The sequence below is a fragment of the Apis cerana genome, linkage group LG5 (genome assembly GCF_029169275.1).
Source record: "Apis cerana isolate GH-2021 linkage group LG5, AcerK_1.0, whole genome shotgun sequence".
Lineage (NCBI taxonomy): Eukaryota > Metazoa > Arthropoda > Insecta > Hymenoptera > Apidae > Apis > Apis cerana.
In genome coordinates, this window is record NC_083856.1 from 11,148,269 (window position 1) to 11,171,350 (window position 23,082).

Below are 23,082 nucleotides of genomic sequence, written 5' to 3' on the forward strand. Positions count from 1 at the left end.
AAATATAAATTTGTTGTTTTCGTATTAATCATTTAAAATTTTTGTAATATCTTTTAAATTAATACACTAAGTATAAGATAAGAAAAATTCATAGGCAAGCAAACTTGTTATAATTTTCAAGAAATGACAAGATGTAATAAGAGTGAAGTTAATCTTAAAAGCACTGGTAAAAATATATTTTTTTATTGTTCTATATCTTTTAATTTGATTGAAATATCGTCATTTTAAATAATTCAACAGATATATATTTTGCAAAATTATCTTTGTAACCCGTAAATTTATATTGAATAGTGTACAATCAAAATGGACAAAGTTATTTTGAGCAATTAACAGCGTACAATTCTATGAGCGCGCATTTGCGACGCATTTTACTAGCAAAATGTGTTGTAGATGCCAGAAACAAAACCTATATGCGTAAAAAAAAGCAAGCATGTAAACAAATTGGCTGGAAACCAAAATGTGCAAAAACAGATATTACAAATAATATAATTGATAAGTTGGCATATGATACTTCATATCATCCAGCGGTAAAAATTATTTATAAATATTATAATAATAATTATGCATAAAATATTATATTATATATATATTATATATATATATATATATAATATATATATAAGAAAAAATAATAAATTCGAATTGTTTCATTCATTAATCAATAGGATTTTTTAAGAATGAATAATGGTTCAAAATATTTTTGCCAGTGTCAAGCACAGAAATATTTTACTACTTGTTATGATTGTAATGCAATCTGTTCAAAACCAAAATTACGTAATCATCTAGCTTATATTAATTCTCCAATATATAAAATAAATACTTCAGAGCCATTTATATCAAATAGCAATATAAGAAAACAATGCACAGAATCAAATACTAATTATAGGAAAATATTTAATCCTATAAATACGAAAGATGCATTAAAATTTCATGATGATAGGTAAGAAATTTTGCAATAAAAAAATTTATTTTGTTATTTAAATTCATTTTAATTATATATACTTACTTTATTTATTATTATATTAATCATTTATTTATTTAATTATTTTATTTAATTATTTATATTAATATAAATATACATAGATATGAAGAAAATTCAATATTATGTGAATCTTGTGGTTTTTTATCACAAAACATCAATGATGATCTTTCATCAGAAATTAGCACAAGAAGTGATGAAAATCCTGATCAATTTTATGATAATTTAATAGATAATCCAAAAATCAATGAAAAAGATGAAGAAGAAACATACGCTAAACTTATGTATGAAATTACACACGAAATAATAGTAAATGGTCTATATACTGATGATGAATTAAATAAGATATTCAAGAAATACATCGAAAAAAACAAAAAAATTTTAGATATGGTTAAGATTATATTATTTATTACTTAAATTTGCAAAATAATATTAAATATAATAATGTATATATAAATATAAAATAATATAATATATTTTTAAATAGAATCGAATGTTGTACGAAATTTATCAATTGAAACTTGCTTTGAATATATCGGATAATTCAGAAGAAGAAGATATAAATAATGTTGCATATGCTCAGCAATTATTAAATATTAGCAAAGTTCGACCACCAACACCACCGAAAGTTTTAAATGAAGATAGAGTAACTGAAAAATTAATGTGGTATCAAAAATTGGATAAAGTCAAAAATAATTCAATAGGCAAAAAATCAGTTTTATTAGTTGATGCTAATCCTGAATTACGTGTAACTGAAAGAGATGTCTTAACATCATTAATAGAAGCTGATATCGATCCTGAACAAGCTCGAAAAATTTATAAAAAACTTTCCTTCAAAAGCAAAGATAATTTATTGGTTTGTTCAGCATAAACTACAGTTACATATATAATTTAAAAATTTTCATTAGAATTTCATTATCAATGTGAATTTTTTCTAGATTGATACGAAAACCATACAAGATTTGAATGAACATGAAATAGAAAAAAGCAATCAATTTAATTCCAATTTAATAGAATCATATAAGGTACGTAAAATAAAGTGAACAGAAAAAATGTCTATAACCAATTTTAGATAATCGTAAAATATTACATTCTATTATTATGAATATATATAATATATAAAATATATAAAATATATTAAAAATATTTTTTAGTTCGGAACGAAAATCGAAAAAGATGAAAATCAATTCAAAAATGAAAATTCAAATAATAAATATAGAATAGAAGAAAACGAACAATTTAATACCAACTTCACAGAATATGAGGTAAATAAAATAAATAAAAAATATAAATGATCTTATAGAATATAACGTTCCATTTTATGAATATAAATATTTTTCAGATCAAAACGAAAATTGAAAAAGATGAAAATCAATTCAAAAATGAAAATTCAAACAATGAATGTAGAATAGAAGAAAATAATTTTAATTCTAATTTAACAGGGCATGAGGTATGCAAAATAAATGAACACAAAAGATTTCTGATGATCTGATGATCTTGTAAAATATGATATTCCATTTTGAATATAAATATTTTTTAGATTGAAACGAAAATTAAAAAAGATGAAAATCAATTTAAAGATAAAAATTTAAAGAAAAAATATAGAGTGAAAGAAGACGAACAACTTAATTTCAATTTAAAAGAATCACACGATGTACAAATAAATGAACAAGAAAAAGCTTCTATGACTGATGATCTTATAATATTAAAGAATAAAAAAGTACAAATATAAAAGAATAGATATATAATGCTGAACTAAGGAAATAAGTAACAATTTCTAAAATATATTTATATAAATTTAAATAATCATGTTGGTTTTTCTATAAAGATATTATATTTTGACAAAAAAATTTAAATATAGTTATTTTTTCTTTTATTATTAAAAATAAGTATTACATAAATATTTTCACTTGATTCTTTTATATAATTGTTTCTATTTACCTTATTCAAACAAAATAAAATATATTATGAAAAAGTATATTTTACAGATGTACATATATAATTACAATATATGTAATTAGATTCATTTGCAATATTCACATATTAAATATATATATATCTCAATTATAACATATACTTTTATATATATATATATATATATATATAAACATTTTATATATATATACACACGTTTACAATATTTGTAAAGATCATTATATTTAATGCATATATTGCATATGATACATTAGTTACAAAATTAAAACAATTATTGCTCTTATTTGTTCTTACTAATATATGTTTAAATGTAAATATACGTTTTTACTTATAACAAATTTATATATTTATAATGTTATTTAAAGTTTGACTTTAAATAATATTATATAAATTAAAAATTTATATAATTAAATAGTAAATATCGAAAAAATAAATTTAAAATAAATTTAAAAATGTAAATTAATAATTTTTGATTCTATATTAAGAAATATAATTATTTCATGTAAATATATTATAAAATTCATTTTCAATCTAAAAAAAATAATAAAAGAAATCTAAATTATAAAAAGATATTAAAATTAGACAATTTCTTGAAACTTAATAGTAATAATATAATAATGTAGTAAGTATCACTTTTTTCTATTAATAGAATTATATTCTATTATTCTTTCTTCTTAATATTAAGATTTGATAATAACTAATCTGATATAAGATAAAAATAATGTAAAAATAAAATAAAATATTATACAGAGTGCTCTATCACATCGAAAAAATTTTAAAATTTAAGAAGATAATTTATATTCTATACATTCATATATTCTATATATGAAAATAAAAAAAAATTCATACAAACATGCTCTATTTGACTTTGTTTTTGAGTTATATTTATTTTATATTAAAATAATTTTATCAAAAAATTAATTGAACTACTTATAAATGAAACTTAATATCAGATATTTATTGTATATAAAATATCTGTTGAATATCGAAATAAATTTAACGAAAAAATTAAGGCTTTTAAAAAATAATATTTGAAGAAATAAAGAAGATAAAATTAGCTGATGATGAAACATTTAGCTCACATTTTAATGCAAAATCATTTTGAATATTTTTAATAAAGATAAAAAAAAATAAAAACGTAAAAAAGAAATTTATTATATGAAAACAAAATCAAATAGAATATATGAACTTATTTTTATTATTTTCATGTGTTTATCCATCGAAGTATACGGGACATGCTGTATATAAGAAATTTAAATTACTTTTAAAATAAAATATATTACATGCTATAATAATAGTTATTTAGTTATGAAGAAACAATTACCAAGTTTTATAAAAATTTTATATCTATCAGCTGTGATTTTTTAAAGAAAACCTAAAAAAAATATGTTTTTTATCAACTACCATCAGATGCATTTGAAGACGAATCTTCAAGTTCTGGAGCATCAGGACCTCTATTTACTATACTTAAAAGATCTGTGACATGCCTTATAGTAAAATCTGGTTGTGGATCTTCTCTTAATAAGAATGGTTTATCCACTGTTGGAATCCAAATTGTACTACCTAAACCTGCTTCTATTCCACCTAGATAAAAATAATGACAAAACATTATATTAATTCAAAATGCAAATTTGATATTTAAATATAATATTTTTTAATAATTAACACGTTGTATAATGAAAATATATGATATAATACCTAGGATATCAGTTTCCAATTTGTCACCAACCATTACACAACTATCTGGTTTAACATTTAAAAATCGACATGCTTTTCGAAATATTTCTCTTTCAGGTTTTTCCCATGGTAAATCTCCTGATACAAGAATTATATCGAAATATTGTTCGAGTGAAAGTTTTCGTATTTTTTCCCATTGTGCATTAGAAGGACCATTTGTAATCAAACCTAAGAGATATTTTATCCTCAACTGACGAAGCATAGAAATTACATCTGCTGCCAGTGTCAAATAATAATATCGCAGATATAACCATCGTTCATAAATTTTTCTTGCTAGATATGAGTATTTTTCTCCAAGAGCTTTACTCCATAAAGTTATGCGCCAAATATCCAAAGTATGAACTACATTGTCAGGACATTTTCTAAAGAGCTTCAAATATGTTGTTGTAATCTTTATAGATATATCTTCAGGAATACCATATTCTTGTGTTAGTTCCTCAGCCAACTGCAGATAAAGTTAAAATATCCTTTATTAGATGTTATTCATTTTATGATATACAAATCAAGCAGTATAAAATAATGAACAAAATACAAAATACACACTAAAGGGAAATGAATGATTTCCACATTCAACATAGTCTAAAATAAGATATTTTAATAATTAGAAAAAATTATAAATGTTAAAAATAAACTTTATAAATATATTCAAAAATCACATATTGAATGTGGATTTTAATGGTTAAACCAAGTTCTTGGGAAGAAGGATACAAACGATCAGTTAGGAGTTTAGGTCACTTAATTCAGTTTTTGATGATTACCTAGAAAATGCATTGATTCATTGAAATACTCGAGCCGATTAGTGGACACTCGAAGTGGCACCCGCGGTCGTTGCTGTAATCACAACAAAATCAGTTGTGCCAACAACAAATTTATATTATTCCAACTTTTAAAGCTTTACTCAATTGAATATTAAACATTTATACTTATTACTGCAGATTTTGTCATGTATCATGTTAAAATAAGAGATAACTTATATATGATTATGATTTAGGAAGTTTATCTAATTTAATTGTTAATAATTTTTAAATAGAAAGGAAGGTAATATTTTAAAAGATAAAATTTTAAAAACAATTTATTTTAATAAAAAAACCATTTATTATTTTACAATGTCATTCATGTATACATAAATTTATCAAATATGTACATTTTTAAAGTATATAAATTTTAAATATTATCAAACTTATATAAATTTTCAAATAATTTATATTTTATGATGAATATAAAATGTAAAAAAAAAAAATTATTTCAACATATATTATATCAATATTTAAATTCGTAAAATTATTTAATAAACAGAAGTTGATAAATCTTTTGCTTGCCAAAAAACTATTTTTACATATGATTACTAACAAAATTTATATTTGATATATGAAATTTTAGTTCACAGAATTGCAAAATTGTAGTTACTGAAATTAACTACTTAAATATAAATATTACTATTTAATAAAATGAATTATTTTTATTTTTTTTTTTATTATAATATGAACATATATATATACTTAAAATTTAGAAATTCAAATAACTTGATAATAATTTTATTTTATAAACAATATAATGTAAAAAACATATATAATATGTATACACAAATAAACACATTATTTGATAACATAAGAATGGATTAACTATTTCAGCTATTTTATCAATATATAAATATAAACATTTTCATTCAAAATATAATAGAATATTTTTAGTCTCCAAAGAGATGTTTTCCCAATTCCATCATACGATGATTTCTGCATACAGTTAAAGCTCCACGTTTCTTCAAAACAGAAGCAACATTTTCATCTGCTTTAACTAAATGACATAAAAGATCTTCAAAAGCAAATTTTACATTTGGTTGAAGACTTCCTATCTTTATTTTCTTGAGGATTTCAATAATTTCTTCTACCCAACCTGACTCAAGAGTAAATTGTGAAAGCCAAGGTATGACTTGTAAGACTCCAGCCATTGTTTGCATTCCAAGAAACCATAATTCCATAAGTTCCAACCACTTTTCTTTATATGACATGGCAACAACAAGTTCAGTTGGATCATTGCTTTCATCAATTATATATGCATCCCATAAAAATCTTATAGTAGCTTGAATATATCGACAAATAGAAAAATCATTTTTTTTAATACGTATTGCTTGTTGTTTCAATAATAACAATCCCAAAACTGCAAGATGACCATGCAATACTAGATTTTCAGGAATTTGTTTAAGTTCTGGAAGATTATTGAAAATAAATTTCAATAAAGAAATAAATGTTGGTGATTCTTCTACTAATTTTGCTTCTAATACAGTAATGTTCATTAAAACATTACACACAGAAACCATGGCTGTTCTTGAATCTTTTATTTCTTCTGATAGATGAAGTTCTAAATCTTCTTTTTCTGGTTCTTTTAAAATTTTTAATCTTTCTGATTTTGGTATTGGTGGTTTTTTTTGATGAACAATTGTCCAATGATAAGATAAACATTCAAACAAGACTTCTTCTTGTTTATGTTGAATTAAAATTTTTCTAGCATCTTCTTCTACAGCTAAATAACATAATGCTGGTAATAGAAGTCTCAATAAATCAATTTCACTTAAAGGATCATGAATAACTGATTCTCCAGATGATGTTGCTTCATCACTTTTAAGTTTCGCATTTGCTTTAGCCTTTTCTGTTAATTTTCTATTTCTATATGCATAAAATGTATCATTAGCTATAGTTAAAACATAAGGTAAAACTGTATAAACTTGAGAACGCATAGCTGTTGTTTCCTGGGCAAGCCATGCTGATAGTACTCTTACTACAGCACAAATAAATATTCTTTCTTTAATATCTGTTATTTCCTTCATCTTGGATACTGCTGTAAGTAAACCTATAATTGCAGCAAATGCTCCCTTTAAAACAGTATATAATGATTGTTTTTCTTTTTGATCTAAGTCCAACTGATCATTGGTAATATATGCAAGAGAAATTTCAATAATAATAAAACAAGATGTTATTAAATCTGCATTTGTCATTATACTTTTCAATTGTTTTCCTTCTATTTGCATTCTAATTTCTATAGATGTTAGTTGAATTAATAATAACAAAAATACTTTTGGTTTTTCTTTATCTAATAAAGTCCATTCTGCTCCTAATAAATCTAGCATTACAGAAGCAAGTTTTAATGCTGGATCACGTTGATTTTTGCCTATTTTTGATCCAAGAATATCAGATAAAGCTTTATGTATGCTAGAAGGCCAAGATTCTTCTTTAGCAGTTTTACTAATTATATCTTTTGTACAAGACATTAGTAAAGCTTGTAAAATTGTGCATAATTCAAATTTTCTTTCTGTATGATCTGTTTCAAAATCTAATGCAATCTTATTTATTATAGCATGAAAAGGTGCAGTATCTGTTGCATCCCATGCTTCTGTACTAAATCTTTGAACTAAAGTAACTAAAATGTTCAAGGCCTTATCTGTTTGAAAGCTTTTTTCTGAATAAATATCACACATTTTTGCAATAGCTTTATGTTCAATTAAAACTTGTTGTCCAGGAGAATATTGTGCAATATTTTGCAAACATATATATGCTTCACTAACAATAATTAACATATTATCATCTGCATCTTCATCAGCTTTTGATACAATTTCAAGTAATGCAGGTACATGAACAATCATGTCAGGGTGAGAAGCTAATTCTGATTCAGCACAAAATGCAGAAAGTATAGAAAGTGCTACAGATTTATATACTTGTGGAGGACAATCTACAGGAACTACTTGTGTAGATAACAATTTTGTTAAAAATTTAGTTCCAATAGCTTCAAATAACATTTTTTTTTCTGTTACTGTACAATCTTTACTATCCACCAATTTTGTAATCATAAATAAAGCAGCAAATTTTTCTGAATCAGATTCAACAGACTTTAAAATAGTCACATGCTTTTTCACATTCTTTGAAATACTCATGGTTATAATTTACTTTATTATAATTTAAAATGTAATTATAATTTAAAATGTAATTATAATTTAAATATTTTTATAATTTTTTTTGTATGATAACAATTTCCCAAATAAAATATAAAGTATTAGAATATTAATATTTACCCAATAATATTTAACAAAGATTTAATGAAACTTGCATCTTTCACATGTCACAGCTAAAAGCCAACTGGCAGTACTCCCAAACTTCCAAATCAAACCCCTTAAGACTAGCCTTGCCCTTTGACACACTCACTTAAGCAGACAGAAATAAAATTGTACTACCACAAATACTATTCCACAAACATGTATAATTATTATTCAAATATGAATTGTTATTAGTATAAGGTTAACAATTTTTTTTAGTGTTTTTTAATTTACTGTCAATTTTTAGTTTATCAATAATATCAATTGCTTATTTAGTAAAAAATAATATTAAAAATTATTCAAAATAATTTTATTTAATAAAATTTCATTGGAAAAAGATTTTAAATATATATATATATAATCTTAGCATAACCTTTTCCGCATAATACAACGTGTGAATATAATTGCGTTATACAACTAATTGATATCTTAAGAACGTCAAAATCTTTAGTAACGTGCTTACACGCTTTATCTACGTTATGTTGAGCGTCTGGACAGTAGGATCGGTCGAAAATAACCGTCCGAGAGAAAGCACTATATCAGGGAGTCGGCTCGTATTACACAGAAGTTTCTATTTTCGTCGATCTTCGTATCCAAACGAAATTGAGAGATTAAATATAAATTTAATTACCATAAGATATTTTTTTGGAACAATACAAAATCTATTATAAAAGAAGAAATATATAAAATAATTAATAAATTAACAAAATGAGTGACCTTTACATTTTTCTAATTTCGAATAAAAAATTGAATTACTTTTCGCGCACTCTCCAGGAATAACATATATATATGTATATATATATACACATACACACATAGTATATTAACCAATACTGACCGTTTATATATGTACACGCATACAGTTTTTGACACCAATAAAATTTCAAATATTTTAGCATACCTTTCGACATGTTTGATTGTCGCCTTTTCTGGTTTCGATGAGAGTATTGTCCAGATCAAAAAACACAGCGCTTATAGTTATGTTTGATGAACAAAAATGCTTCTTATGTAAAGTCGCCATTTTTATTGTATATAATAAATATGTTGTCAGTCCAACGATGTTTCAACAAAGAATCGCGCATGAAAACATGTAGTGTTCATATAACAGTCCCCTTTTAAGAACACTTTAGGGATAAATATACAATTATCTTAATGGTCAGACGTCAGAACAGATATAATCTGTCTCGTCTCGACCTAATGCCTTTCGTTCCTGACCTTTTTCTCTTCCTTGATTTCATTTCGAATGAAGAGACATCTTTAATAGAAACTTATAATGTTGATTGTCGATAAATGCGTAATCTAGTTTTCAGATTAAATGATATAGATTTACAGTAAAATAAAGTATTATCAACAGAGTTAATTAAAAATATAAATTTTTATTCATATATTTTTTTATTTTATTCTTCATATATTTACATGGAATATAATAATAATATTATTAATAACATAATTGTCAAATATTAATAATATTAATAATAGTAAATATATTAGAAAAATTTGTAAATTACAATAAATTATTAAATATTAATTTTCTTATTTAATATAATTATTTATATTTATTTTTATTATATAATTTAGTATTAAATAGTATATTATTTTTTAGGATAATAAATAATATTAAATAATGCAAATTACATAAATTAAAACTACTTTGACATCAGTGATGGCGTCATAATATTTTGGCGCAAAGTTAATACTTGCTTTGAATTCTTATTTTTGCATTAATAATTTTTATCATTTAAAGTGTATATTATATCATAAAATGTCAGCTATGGCATCTACAGCTAGTCTTCAAGGAGATGAAGAATTTGAAGAATATAATCCACAAGCAAAATTAATAAAAACTTTAGAAGTAATTTGTTTTTGTAACCTATATATATCATATATTTATATAACCTATATATTTTTTTTCATTATAATTTTTAAATATTTAAATATTTATATGACAGAATTTATATAATTAACTATATTAAATTATAGAAATTATTTAATATATTTTTTTTTTAGGGAAATGGCATAACAGCAGGAGATGTAAAAAAATTAGAAGAAGCTGGTTATTATACTGTGGAAGCTGTAGCATACGCTCCCAAAAAATGTTTAATTGCTATCAAAGGAATTAGTGAAGCTAAAGCAGATAAAATTTTACAAGAAGCATCAAAATTAGTTGTGATGGGATTTAAAAGTGCGACTGAAATTCATCAAACTCGATCAAATATAGTTTTTGTAACTACTGGTTCCAGCGAATTAGATAGATTATTAGGAGGTGGTATAGAAACAGGTTCTATTACAGAAATATTTGGAGAATTTAGATCAGGAAAGACTCAGTTATGTCATACACTTGCAGTCAATTGTCAATTACCTATAGATATGGGAGGTGCAGAAGGAAAATGTCTTTATATAGATACAGAAGGAACTTTTAGACCTGAAAGATTAATTGCTGTTGCTGAAAGATATAAAATTGCAGGAGATTCTGTATTAGATAATGTAGCATGTGCTAGAGCTTATAATACAGATCATCAAACTCAACTATTAATTCAAGCTAGCGCTATGATGACAGAATCTAGATATGCATTATTGATAGTAGATAGTGCAACTGGTTTATATAGAACTGAATACTCTGGAAGAGGAGAATTAGCTGCTAGACAAATGCATTTAGGCAGATTTCTTAGAATGTTACTTAGATTAGCTGATGAACATGGTGTTGCTGTTGTTATAACCAATCAAGTTGTGGCACAAGTTGATGGTGCAGCTAGTATGTTTGGAGGAGATCAAAAAAAACCAATTGGAGGTCACATCATAGCTCATGCAAGTACTACAAGATTATATCTACGTAAAGGTAGAGGTGAAACTAGAATATGTAAAATTTATGATTCACCTTGTTTGCCTGAAAGCGAAGCAATGTTTGCAATAAATACAGATGGTATTGGAGATGTTAAAGAATAAAAGATTTATTATTTTTCTATGAAAATCTATATTTGTAAAAAAAATGTTTAAAATATGCCTTCCAAGAAAAATAATTTAATTTTTTTATTTACTATAATTACACTTTAAACTTTAAAGTTATCTAATTTGTTTTATTTTATAAAAATAATGAATAAATTACATTATTATTAAATAACTATTGTGGTATATACAAAATTGTAATGAAAAAAATTAAATATAAAAAAAGAATATATTAAATATATAATATAATTTATCATATTATATGAGAAACTTTAACTTATTTATATTTTTAGTAATAAATTTGAATTTTATATGAAATATTTATATATTGTAAAGGAAAATTAGAAAATTTAAATTAAAAAAAATAATTTAAAATCCATTATTAAACACTTGTAACTTTTGATAAGTTTAAGAACTAGATTATCTAGGAAATTTTGATAATTGTCCTTTAAAGATTTAAAAAATGATAATTTATTATGTAATAATTTAATTATAAATAAGTTTAATTTTGTACATATGTATATATAAAAATACAATTAGTTATTTTTATTAACATTTTTTGATTATTTTGGATAAATTGTAATGTTTAAATTATAATTTAATAAATGCGGAGATATGTTGTACACGTGGCCATTTTATTGGCAGAAGATTGTTTCGAAAACTAAGATTCAACATTTCATACGGACTTTTTCATTTAATATAACTGTTAAAATAAAAAAAAGTGGATCTATAATTTTAAATACAAATAAAAAAATTAAGTATTTCGAAAATAATTTTATTTCAAGGTGGGTTATGTGCGTTTGATTTGTCATTGCTTTATAGAATATATATATATATATATATATATATTTATTTTTATATTTTAGTGTATGTATATATATATTTTTATTATTACGTTTATTTTTTAATATTTTTTCTAAAATGTCATAATTATGAAAATAATTAAATAATGTCATAATAATGAAAAATATTTTGTTAAATTTATTAATTTAATACCGTAATAATACCGTATTGTTTATATATAAATACATTATATACAAATATTGTTTATATACAAATTTATATAGAACTTAAAATATAATTAATAAATTTATTAAATTATAACATTGTATTTTAGTGTAAAATTATTGTCTACGAATATGAGTGAAGATATTTCTTTATTTACTTTACCAAATAAACAACCAATAATTGCATTAGAATGTGATACTGCATTTAATGCTTTAACGAAAAATGAAAAATTATATGCACATTATTTAAGTCAAGCTGCATGGAATGGTGGTCTTATTGTATTTGTCCAAACTTCTCCAGAATCACCATTAATATTTGCTCTACTACATAAAATCTTTATATCTGAAACAATAAATGAATTAAAAAATTCTGCATTTAATGTTAATATTAATGAAGATGAATTTACAGTAAGTTTTATATCAAATAGTAATTTCATTTTTTAAATATTAAACATATATTTCATATTTTTAGGCATTTTTAGTGTATTCATGTGGAATTTTTGCAAATGCTGGTAATTATAAATCTTTTGGTGATAGTAAAATAATTCCAAATTTACCTAAGGATAAATTTGAAACTATAATAAAAGTTTCAAAAGCATATAAAAATAATCCCAAAAACATTGAAGAAATTTGGAATAAAATTCAAAATATAATATATTCTATTAAAGGAAAATTAAAATCTCTAGGATTGAATGAAAAGGGAATTACAACTTATTTTTCTGCTAATTGCACAGAAAAAGATGCAGAGTTAGTTAATGATTTTATGCAAAGTAAAGGATTAGAATGTTATAATACAAGATGCTTTAAAATAGCAAATTATCAAAATGATTGTAAATTTGATACATATGAAATTAGATTAGCTTCTGTGGAAACCAATAATGATTCTAATATTACTTTATCAGAAGAAGTATTTAAAAATGCAAAATTTAGAATTACAAAAGGAGATTACAGTAAACTTTTGATTCCAGTTGTTCATAATCTTCAAAAAGCAAAAGAATATGCGGTAAATGAAATTGAAAAAAATATGTTAAATAAATACATAGAACACTTTCAAACTGGATCTTTACAAGATCACAAGGATGGTTCTCGTTTATGGATTAAAGACAAAGGACCAGTTATAGAAACTTATATAGGTTTTATTGAAACTTATAGAGATCCAGCAGGTCAAAGAGGAGAATTTGAAGGATTTGTAGCAATGGTAAATAAGGAAATGTCCAAAAAATTTGCTACATTGGTAACTAATGCAGAAAAATTTATACCAAAACTCCCTTGGGGCAAAGATTTTGAAAAAGATGAATTTCTAAGACCTGATTTTACTTCATTGGATGTTTTAACATTTTCGGGATCTGGTATTCCTGCAGGTATAAATATTCCAAATTATGATGAAATTAGACAATCAGAAGGATTTAAAAATGTTTCTTTGGGTAATGTAATTCCTGCAAATATGAAATTAGATGTAATACCATTTTTATCTGAACATGATCAAACTTTGATGAATACTTATAGAGTAGCTAGCTTTGAAGTACAAGTTGCTTTGCATGAACTTCTTGGTCATGGAACAGGTAAACTATTGAAACAATTAGAATCTGGTTCATATAATTTCAATATTGGAAAAATAAAAAATCCTTTTACTGGAGAATTAATAAATAAATATTTTTTACCTGGTGAAACATATGATTCGAAATTTGGGTCATTGGGATCATCTTATGAGGAATGCAGAGCAGAAGCAGTTGGATTATATTTATCTTTAGAAAAAGATATATTAAATATATTTGGATATGAAGGTTCTGAGGCAGATGATATAATATATGTAAATTGGTTATGTCTATTATGGACTGGTTGTGCAAAAGCTTTAGAAATGTATCAACCATCAACTGGAAAATGGTTACAAGCTCATTCTCAAGCAAGATATGTTTTACTTAGAGTTTGTTTAGAAGCTGGCAATGATTTTGTTAATGTTGTAGAATCTGAGCCTGGAAAGAATTTATTATTAACTGTTAATAGAACAAAAATTTTAACAGTTGGTAAAAAAGCAATTGGAGATTTTTTAACTAAATTACAAATTTATAAAAGTACAGGTGATATTGAAGCAGCCAGAAAAATGTATGAAAAATATAGTGAAGTACCTGACATAGAACCACATCCATGGGCACGTTGGAGGGATATAGTTTTAGCTCACAAAGAACCCCGAAAGATATTTGTACAATCTAATACATTCGTTAATGGTTTGTATTTAAATAGTAATATATATTACAAAATTTTACAATTATACTACTATTAAATAATTTGTTTATTGTGGAAATAGATGAAAATGAAGTACAATTGAAAAACTATGAACCCAATTTTGCTGGATTGATTCAATCTTGGATAGAAAGATTTCCTTCTACAGATATTTCGCAAACACTTATTGAAATTATGGAAAAAGATAAACAACATTTTATATTCGAAGATTAACTATTTAATACAAGTATTACAAAAATATTTTTTGTTTTTTTGATATATACTGTAACATTTGTATATGTATATGTGGATAAGAATCATAATCATAAAAAACAATGCCATTTATTATTTTTACAAATATTTTATTGAATAAGAATTTTGTATAAAATAAATTTATTACAAATATTTAACAAATATATCTTAAAATAAAATATATTCTCAAAAATATAAAAACATTTTTTTTATTATATATTATATATATTATTTATATATAATATTATATAATAATATATAATATATAATAAAAATAATATTATCGATATATATATGTTCATCAATATACATTTATATTCATTGTGATTTTTTACGTCATTGAATATGTAATATTTCTCTATAATAACATACACGTCACGCGCGTGCGCGTGCACACGCATATACTCACAAAGCATTGTAGCACTGAATATGAATGAAGATTCTGCGCATGTACATATATTGTTTTATTATATTTATTGGCGGGAAAAAACTAAAAAGTATAGTATATTAAAATGTCAAAAGAATCGTTAAGTTTATGTTTCTATAATTTAGGTTGTGATATTTTCGATAAATCCATCATCGATAAATGTAAGTTATTTATAAGTTTATACTTTAAAATTAATAGATTTCATTTCTAACCTATATGAATTCTTCTTGATTAATTCTTGATTTAAATACTATTATTTAAGAAATAGAACTCAATTTTAATTTAAATACATTTTATATATTTAATAATTATTAAATTATTAAATATTAAATATTATTAAATATTATATATATATTTAAAAAATTATAATATATCTGTTTTTTAACCTTATCTTAGAAAACTTGTTTTATATATTATGAACTATTATTTATATTTTAATAAAATGTATTTATATGTTTAGACTTTTGTTTTGACATTTTTAATTTTGCATTCATTTTTGTAATATATAAAATATATTAATATATTGTTTTTATTTAACAGATTTTTAATTAATTTTTTTTTGTCTAGGTGTACAATTTTGTCATGTTTATAATATAGATGAAGAAAAATTTTTAGAATTATGGGTAGCATATACTATTACACATTCATTAGATATTAATCCAACAATAAACAATCTTATTCAATTTGAGGATGAAGAACTTAAAAAAAATAATAAATGTGTTATAACACAAACCATGTCAAATGTACATGCTCTCGATATTCAATCTAAAGAAGATATTATGTATCCTTTTATATATTTGTCATATATCAAATTTAGAAAATTCTTATTATTATTCTTTTGTGTTTATGATATTTTTATATATTATCCTTACATATTCCTTTAATATAATTATAGTAATAATGTTTTGGAACTTTATAACACTGGAGAATGTTCCACATCAAAGGTAAGTTTTTATTTTAATTATCCTTTATTTTAACATATATATTTATTTATTTTTGACACACACATATATATATATATATATATAATTATTATTTATCAATAAATGATAATTTTTAGTAAAAAAAATTTAATACTATATTTTAATTTATTTCATTACTAATTATTTTGTAAAAATCGCATTTTTTTTATTGATTGAAATTAAGATTTTTTATTTTTTTTTCATAAAATATTCATTGAATTTTTTAATGGATTATTTTGATTTTAAAATCTGTTAGTTTTCATTATTCTTTTTTTTCAAGAGGAAAGATTTCTACTCTTATAATGATCTTCTAACATTGTTGCCAGATTTATCAATTTTATTTTTCATTAATAAAATGGATATTTGAAATTTATATATATATATATGTATATATATATATAATATAATCGAAGTTTATTGCATAATTATAATTTGCATTTTCAAGAAAATTTTTCTAATTTATTATATTTTAATATATATATAAATATTTTATTCAATGAAAAATATATTTAAAAATAAATATTTATATTTATATAATATATTATTATATACTGTTTGATATATAATATTATATAATATACTATTTTAACATAAGACTAAAATTTTCACAAGTTATGTAAAATATATTACATTTTATCAAATTAATAATTTTAAGATTAATGTTCATAAATGTATATATAATTTTTAAAAAGCATAAAAAAATATTCAATAATTTTTAAAATATAATATATTTCAAAATATTTTAAAAATATTATAATTTAAAATTGAATATTAAATTTTGTCTCAACTTGGCAATTCTATGATTTACATCGATTTGGCAACATTGCTTTGCATTCTTTATGGTCGATCTATGGTCTACAGTACAGTAACAATGATGTAAGATTTCTACCTGAAGATTCTACATAAAAAAATTCAAAATTGTATCTAACAAAATACGAAGATAAAATTTTTAATTATTTTTATATTATTTATATTTTTTTATTCATTAATATATTATTTGATTTTTTGTAAATTATAATTTCAAATTTATGTTTAAAAATATATCTATATTTAAAAATATGACAAATTACATATTATACAATAATTTTTATTAAATATAAAAAATATAGTTTAAATGGTATATATTTAATTATTTTTAAATTTTATTATTACATTTAATATTAGAATTAATTATATATTATATATTATGGAATAAATTAATTTTGAAATTTCTTTATAATTAACAAAATAAAGTTTTGAATATAATTGAATTATTTATTTTATATTTATTTTAATAAAAAGGTTAAATATTCTTTATGATTTTTTTTTTATATATTTCAATTTTCTTTAATTTAAATTCAAAATATATATTTCAAAGTTTTACATATTTCAAAATTATATATTATATATATTTTAATAAAATTCTGCAATAATTAAATTTTGTTTTTTAAATTTAAGTAATATTTTTTTATTATAAATACAGAATATTTTAAAATGATATTATTAACAATTATTATTATATAAAATATAATATTAATATTATGCTTACATTATTGTTATTGAGTACTAGAAATTCCAATACTATTTTTCGGCAGGTGGTTTCTTGTTCTGATGTGTTGTAAGATCTTGTTGAAACACCGTAATTCCCGCCACAAAAATCGTTCAGGTAGATCGCCGCCATTATCCCCTCTTCTTTTTTCTCAGTCTCCCACAAAGGACACTCTATTATGGAGGGGAATGTTGGATTCATTCTTATTGGTTGAAAAAGGATAGTGTGCATTCTCGTATCGTAGAGAGAGGGGTTCTTCTTCCATCTAAGAGAGCTGACCAGATTTCTTCAAAGGGTACGATTTCAGTTTTCAAGGACCCAGACTCCATTATCATCCTGATGCGCGCGTGCGCGCGCGCTTACAGCTTTCCGAACAAAACGTTGTGTTTTTTATGTACTTCTATGCTTTAATTCATAAATTCTACTGAAATTTACGAATACTATTTTACTAAGTAATTGTTTTGTTTGTGTACAAGGCAATTATAGTTCATATTTTTTAAAAATCAGTAGCTATAATCAAATATCTCGATGGCGTCGAATTGAGACGCTACCGTTTGCTTGTCAGTTAGTTACACGTATTCGAAGTGTATTATCATCAGTGATTTACCGGTTAATTGTGGATATAGTATATAAATTGTAAATTATGTGTAAATATTGTGAAGTAATAAATAATTCGTGCAAAATAATATTATACACATATATGCGGGAGTGTCAGTGTATATTACATATTGAAATGGTCAAGTAACGCGTCAGCCATTACGGAATTCGGTTTGAGTGAATTTCATACTCGAAAGTCATTCCGGCCAATCGTATAACGATTCGCGTTATAAGTAACGACCTGTTGCTATTGCTATTACTACGTTCTAATTCATTCAATTTTTCTTTGCTTTTTTTATCAATTTCTACGATAAAGTTTTATGTTTATCGTGAAAACTTGTTAGATTAACTATATAAAAATGAAAAAATTGTTCATATATATGTAAAGTTGTTTGCTCATATTGAATTTATTATTAGATGTTGTTATAAGAAATATGCGATAAATGTAATTAACAATAGAAAAGTTTATGGATAACCTTATTCATATTAATATATATGCGTTCATATATATTGTATGAAATGAAAATAGTATTATATGTGAGAGAGAGAAAAAAGGTGGATTATAGTAGTGTGCGTATACGCGAATGTCGTCGACCGTTCATTCGTTGAGAGTTCCAAGCGTCGCGTCGCTACAACCTGTTGCTTCGAGTATGTTGCATGTTTCTTTGAGTATACTCACTTTTTTGAAAGTGTTTCTATATCTTTTAAATACTCTACGAAAAATGGTTTCTCTGGTTATATAAGTAAAGGTATTATATGATAAACTTTTTTGTTTAACATTTTTAATTTTTAAATTATACATTTATGTCTCCAAATGTACATTATAGTTTGTACATATTAGCTTGTTAAAATTATATATAACTAATAATTCTATATTTTTTTATTTGATATTTAGTATGTTTTAATTTTTTTTTATTAATTTTTAATAAAAAAGTATCGAACATTGATGATATCATTTTATACATGAAAATATGAAAAAGTAATTGAATAAAATTATATAAATAAATGAAATTTATAGTAATAATGAAATATCTGAAATTTTTAAATTGAATAAATAGAAAATTGTTTAATAAATAAAATTTAATTTTTTTGAAAGTATTTTGTTGAAAGATCTTTTTTAAGAAGTTGTTTACATTTATTAATTAAGCATAATTGTTCAACAATTGACAATCCAATCTTTTTTATTTTTATGCTTCAATCTTTAATTTTTTTTATACATAAAATAAGTAAAAAATTTAAATTTTTTATGAAGAGGAAAAAAAATATATATTTTGATATTTTTATTGAAAAATAAAAGAAATGCCAATGATTTTTATGGCATGGCATATAACTGGTAAAAGCACCATGTTATTTCCCACGGTATCTCTGTGAATAGTGGGGCAAAAGATTGCCAGGGGCGGATAGTTGTGGAGAGAGGGGTAGAAGGAGAAATAGTCTCCTGACTCTGTGCATATTCGTCAGAAAAGAGGGGGAAAGAGGACAGCTCGGTGATCGACCTAAAGTTTTACATGATCTGGTACAGCAAGTATCATTCAAATAAATTTCCTCTCATATTTCTTTTATATTTGATTGAATATTGCATGTATTTAGCACATATTTTGTAATTTTTGTAAATTTTATTTTATTAATTTATAAATAAATTATAATTTATATAATTTATATTTTAATGAAATTGTATATATAAATATAAAAACGATTTTTTAAAAAAACCATTCCTAAAGAATTGAAAATATCTTATTAGTATTAATTAGTTACAAGAAAAGCAAATTGTTATTAAATTTAAAAGCATTAAACGCAAAGTACAAAAAATAGTTTAAACTTTATCGAAACAATACGTAATACAGTGCCAAGAATGATCAGGTTAATAACAATTAACCTTTCTCGTTATGTTGACTTCTGAATACAGATCATGCTATATAGTTTTTATCATTTTAATATTATGAATATAAAATAATTATGTTTATTGTTTCTGTCCTTTCTTTATTTATTTAAATTTTTTCTCTTAATCGTAACAGTTTCTCATATTCGATATTTAGAAAACAATTTGCTTTCTAAGTATCAATAATGGAACGTGCCTCATTATATGATGCAATATGAGAAAGAAGAGGATAGAGAAAAAGAAGAAAATGAAAAAATTTCCTGAATTTGCCAAATGAGTGAAGGTCTAGTGCACAGAAAATGAAATTGTGACTAGATCCACACTCATTAAGTACGTTCAGGTCTAAACATCACAATTTTATTGGTGATTATGAAAATTCTTCTATATTAAAGTATGAATATGAATTTTAACAATTTTTCATTACTAAAAACTGTTTTTTATTCACATATAAATTAAGATAATATAAAACAGATAATTCCATAGGCGAGTATGAATGTGGTGCACGTTTTGATTTATTTCGTGACTAGATACATACTCGTCTACGGTAATCTGTTTTACTCTTAGAATGTTGTGTATGCGAAATATATATAAATAATATATTTCTAATTTTCAGTAAAAATAATTTGATGAACATATTATTATTATATAAAATTTTATTTTTTTTTTTTTTTAAGCAAATTAAAAGAGCAAGGAGTCCATCAGCAGAATTAGAGAATGATACAAAATTACGGGCAATAGAACAAATTTTTCCACCATCAATATATACATCAAATTTGTAAGCAAATTATATTATAACTTACATTTTTGTAATTCGATACTGGAATTAGCAAATTTCAATCATTTTTGCAGAAATGTACCTATTCGTTCACCGAGCAGTACAGTTAAAGCTAAAATTCTTTTGCATTTTGGTCCAAATATTCAGAATTGGAAAACTCAAAACGATCACGAAGTATCGATCGTTCAAGCTGATAATCCTCATATACCAAAAGATGCAGTGTATATGTATGAAATGCTTTTCAAACAAGGAGTCTTTCTCAGCAGTCGTTGTAAAAGTTTTGGTGAGCGTCTATGTTATACTTGGAACGAAATGGGACCCTCGAATTCTAACATGCGTTACGTGAGAAACATAATGTGTATAAGTCAAACAACATTTAGAACATGGGGTAGAATATTTATAATGGATGATACTTCTACTGGCAATAAAATTGTTATGTTGGAAGGTTCTAAAACAAATGTTGGTGAAAAAAATGCTCCTGTTATACGTTTGGATCTTAGTGGAGTTAAACATTATTCATTGTTTCCTGGTCAAATAATTGCAGTGGAAGGTTTTAATACTACTGGAGATACTCTAATAGTAAAACAGTTATTTGTTAAGGGATATGCACAATTATTTGATGAACCAAAATTATCAGTAGATATAAAAATTTATGTTGCGGTTGGCCCATTTACACCTTCTGATAATTTAAATTATCAACCATTATGGGATCTTATGAATCGTGTTGTAGAAGAAGAACCAAATATATTAATATTAATTGGACCTTTTATAGAATATACACATCCTGAAATTAAAAAGTGTACCTTGAAAGAGACATATCAAGATTTTTTTGATGCAATTTTGATGAAGATTCTACAATATTTACAAGGGTTATTATCGATTAATAATATTTTATTAATATTTAATAAATTATTATTAACAATTTTTTATAATGTAGGAAATCAACACGTATTGTATTAGTATCTTCTAATCGCGATGCGCATCATGATTCAATTTTTCCGACACCAGAATTTATTATAAATACAAATAAAATTGGATCAAATGCGGCGAATCTTTATTCCATGCCAGATCCTTGCATAATAAATGTAGATAATTTACATATAGGAATAACATCAGTTGATATTCTTAGACATCTTGGACAACAAGAAGTATCGTAAGTATAGCAGAATCTATTTAGTAAGATATGAATTTTATTATAACAGAAAGTTCTTTTAGGAATACACCTGGAATGGATAGGCTCGGTCGGTTAGCTGATCATATATTGTCTCAAACTACATTCTATCCTTTGTATCCTCCTCTTTCTGGTTTAAATCTTGATACAACACTTTGGACAAAATACGCTTGTTTTGAACGGCAACCACACATATTGATTTTACCTTCCGATGTGAAATATTATTGCAAATTATTAAATGAATCTCTCGTTTTAAATCCAGAGCGATTGCGAAAGTATATCTATGCTAAATTATATATACGATCAGTGAATAATAGGAAATGGGATCCAAACAATATATCTTGTGAAATTGCAAAAGTATAAATATAAGCGTTTTTATTTTTTTGCAAAATAAATCATAAAAAGATAAAAAAATACAAGTTTATATATTTATTATTTGAAATACGAAGTTATAGAATAATGAAAAGAATTTTTATATAATTTATATTTTTTCTTATCATAATTTTGCATACATAATACATGTATCCCATATAATTTTTTTAAGTGGATAAATAAAAAAATTGATTATTAAAATTAGTACTTTTTC

At 23.4% G+C, this 23,082-nt stretch overlaps 6 protein-coding genes across 11 annotated transcripts; 4 read left to right on the forward strand and 2 right to left on the reverse strand.

The window, feature by feature from the left end:
* Window positions 1–23: 23 nt before the first annotated feature.
* LOC107997787 (protein PFC0760c) lies at window positions 24–2,901 on the forward strand. 5 transcript variants are annotated; one of them, XM_062075294.1, is made up of 9 exons: window positions 24–166; window positions 391–527; window positions 666–940; window positions 1,084–1,369; window positions 1,467–1,835; window positions 1,918–2,004; window positions 2,134–2,244; window positions 2,322–2,429; window positions 2,520–2,901. In XM_062075294.1, the coding sequence occupies exons 1-9, from the start codon at window positions 124–126 to the stop codon at window positions 2,709–2,711; spliced, it is 1,608 nt and encodes a 535-aa protein (XP_061931278.1). In that variant the 5' UTR covers window positions 24–123; the 3' UTR covers window positions 2,712–2,901. The 5 variants fall into 5 exon arrangements, with proteins under 5 accessions (XP_061931278.1, XP_061931279.1, XP_061931276.1 ...); XM_062075295.1 differs by having other exon boundaries at window positions 708–940; XM_062075292.1 differs by having other exon boundaries at window positions 26–166; window positions 292–527.
* LOC107997786 (N-acylneuraminate-9-phosphatase) lies at window positions 2,830–4,853 on the reverse strand. Its single transcript, XM_028666695.2, has 2 exons — window positions 4,613–4,853; window positions 2,830–4,498 (listed from the first exon to the last, which is right to left on the reverse strand). Exons 1-2 carry the CDS (start codon window positions 4,851–4,853, stop codon window positions 4,311–4,313), a joined length of 429 nt encoding a protein of 142 aa, XP_028522496.1. The 3' UTR covers window positions 2,830–4,310.
* An 869-nt stretch (window positions 4,854–5,722) lies between these two features.
* Window positions 5,723–9,191, reverse strand: LOC107997883 (neurochondrin homolog). The gene has a single exon (XM_028666694.2). It carries the CDS (start codon window positions 8,574–8,576, stop codon window positions 6,339–6,341), a length of 2,238 nt encoding a protein of 745 aa, XP_028522495.1. The 5' UTR covers window positions 8,577–9,191; the 3' UTR covers window positions 5,723–6,338.
* An 812-nt stretch (window positions 9,192–10,003) lies between these two features.
* LOC107997884 (DNA repair protein RAD51 homolog A) lies at window positions 10,004–11,703 on the forward strand. Of its 2 annotated transcripts, XM_017056813.3 has the most exons (3): window positions 10,004–10,587; window positions 10,743–10,998; window positions 11,080–11,703. In XM_017056813.3, the coding sequence occupies exons 1-3, from the start codon at window positions 10,498–10,500 to the stop codon at window positions 11,676–11,678; spliced, it is 945 nt and encodes a 314-aa protein (XP_016912302.1). In that variant the 5' UTR covers window positions 10,004–10,497; the 3' UTR covers window positions 11,679–11,703. The 2 variants fall into 2 exon arrangements, with proteins under 2 accessions (XP_016912302.1, XP_016912301.1); XM_017056812.3 differs by having other exon boundaries at window positions 10,743–11,703.
* LOC107997841 (dipeptidyl peptidase 3) lies at window positions 11,182–15,164 on the forward strand. Its single transcript, XM_062075286.1, has 4 exons — window positions 11,182–12,463; window positions 12,796–13,093; window positions 13,158–14,910; window positions 14,991–15,164. Exons 1-4 carry the CDS (start codon window positions 12,294–12,296, stop codon window positions 15,137–15,139), a joined length of 2,370 nt encoding a protein of 789 aa, XP_061931270.1. The 5' UTR covers window positions 11,182–12,293; the 3' UTR covers window positions 15,140–15,164.
* A 40-nt stretch (window positions 15,165–15,204) lies between these two features.
* On the forward strand, window positions 15,205–23,069 carry LOC107997842 (DNA polymerase alpha subunit B). The gene is made up of 7 exons (XM_017056726.3): window positions 15,205–15,745; window positions 16,152–16,365; window positions 16,480–16,528; window positions 21,225–21,325; window positions 21,400–22,194; window positions 22,263–22,478; window positions 22,541–23,069. Exons 1-7 carry the CDS (start codon window positions 15,670–15,672, stop codon window positions 22,857–22,859), a joined length of 1,770 nt encoding a protein of 589 aa, XP_016912215.1. The 5' UTR covers window positions 15,205–15,669; the 3' UTR covers window positions 22,860–23,069.
* The last annotated feature ends 13 nt before the right edge of the window (window positions 23,070–23,082 follow it).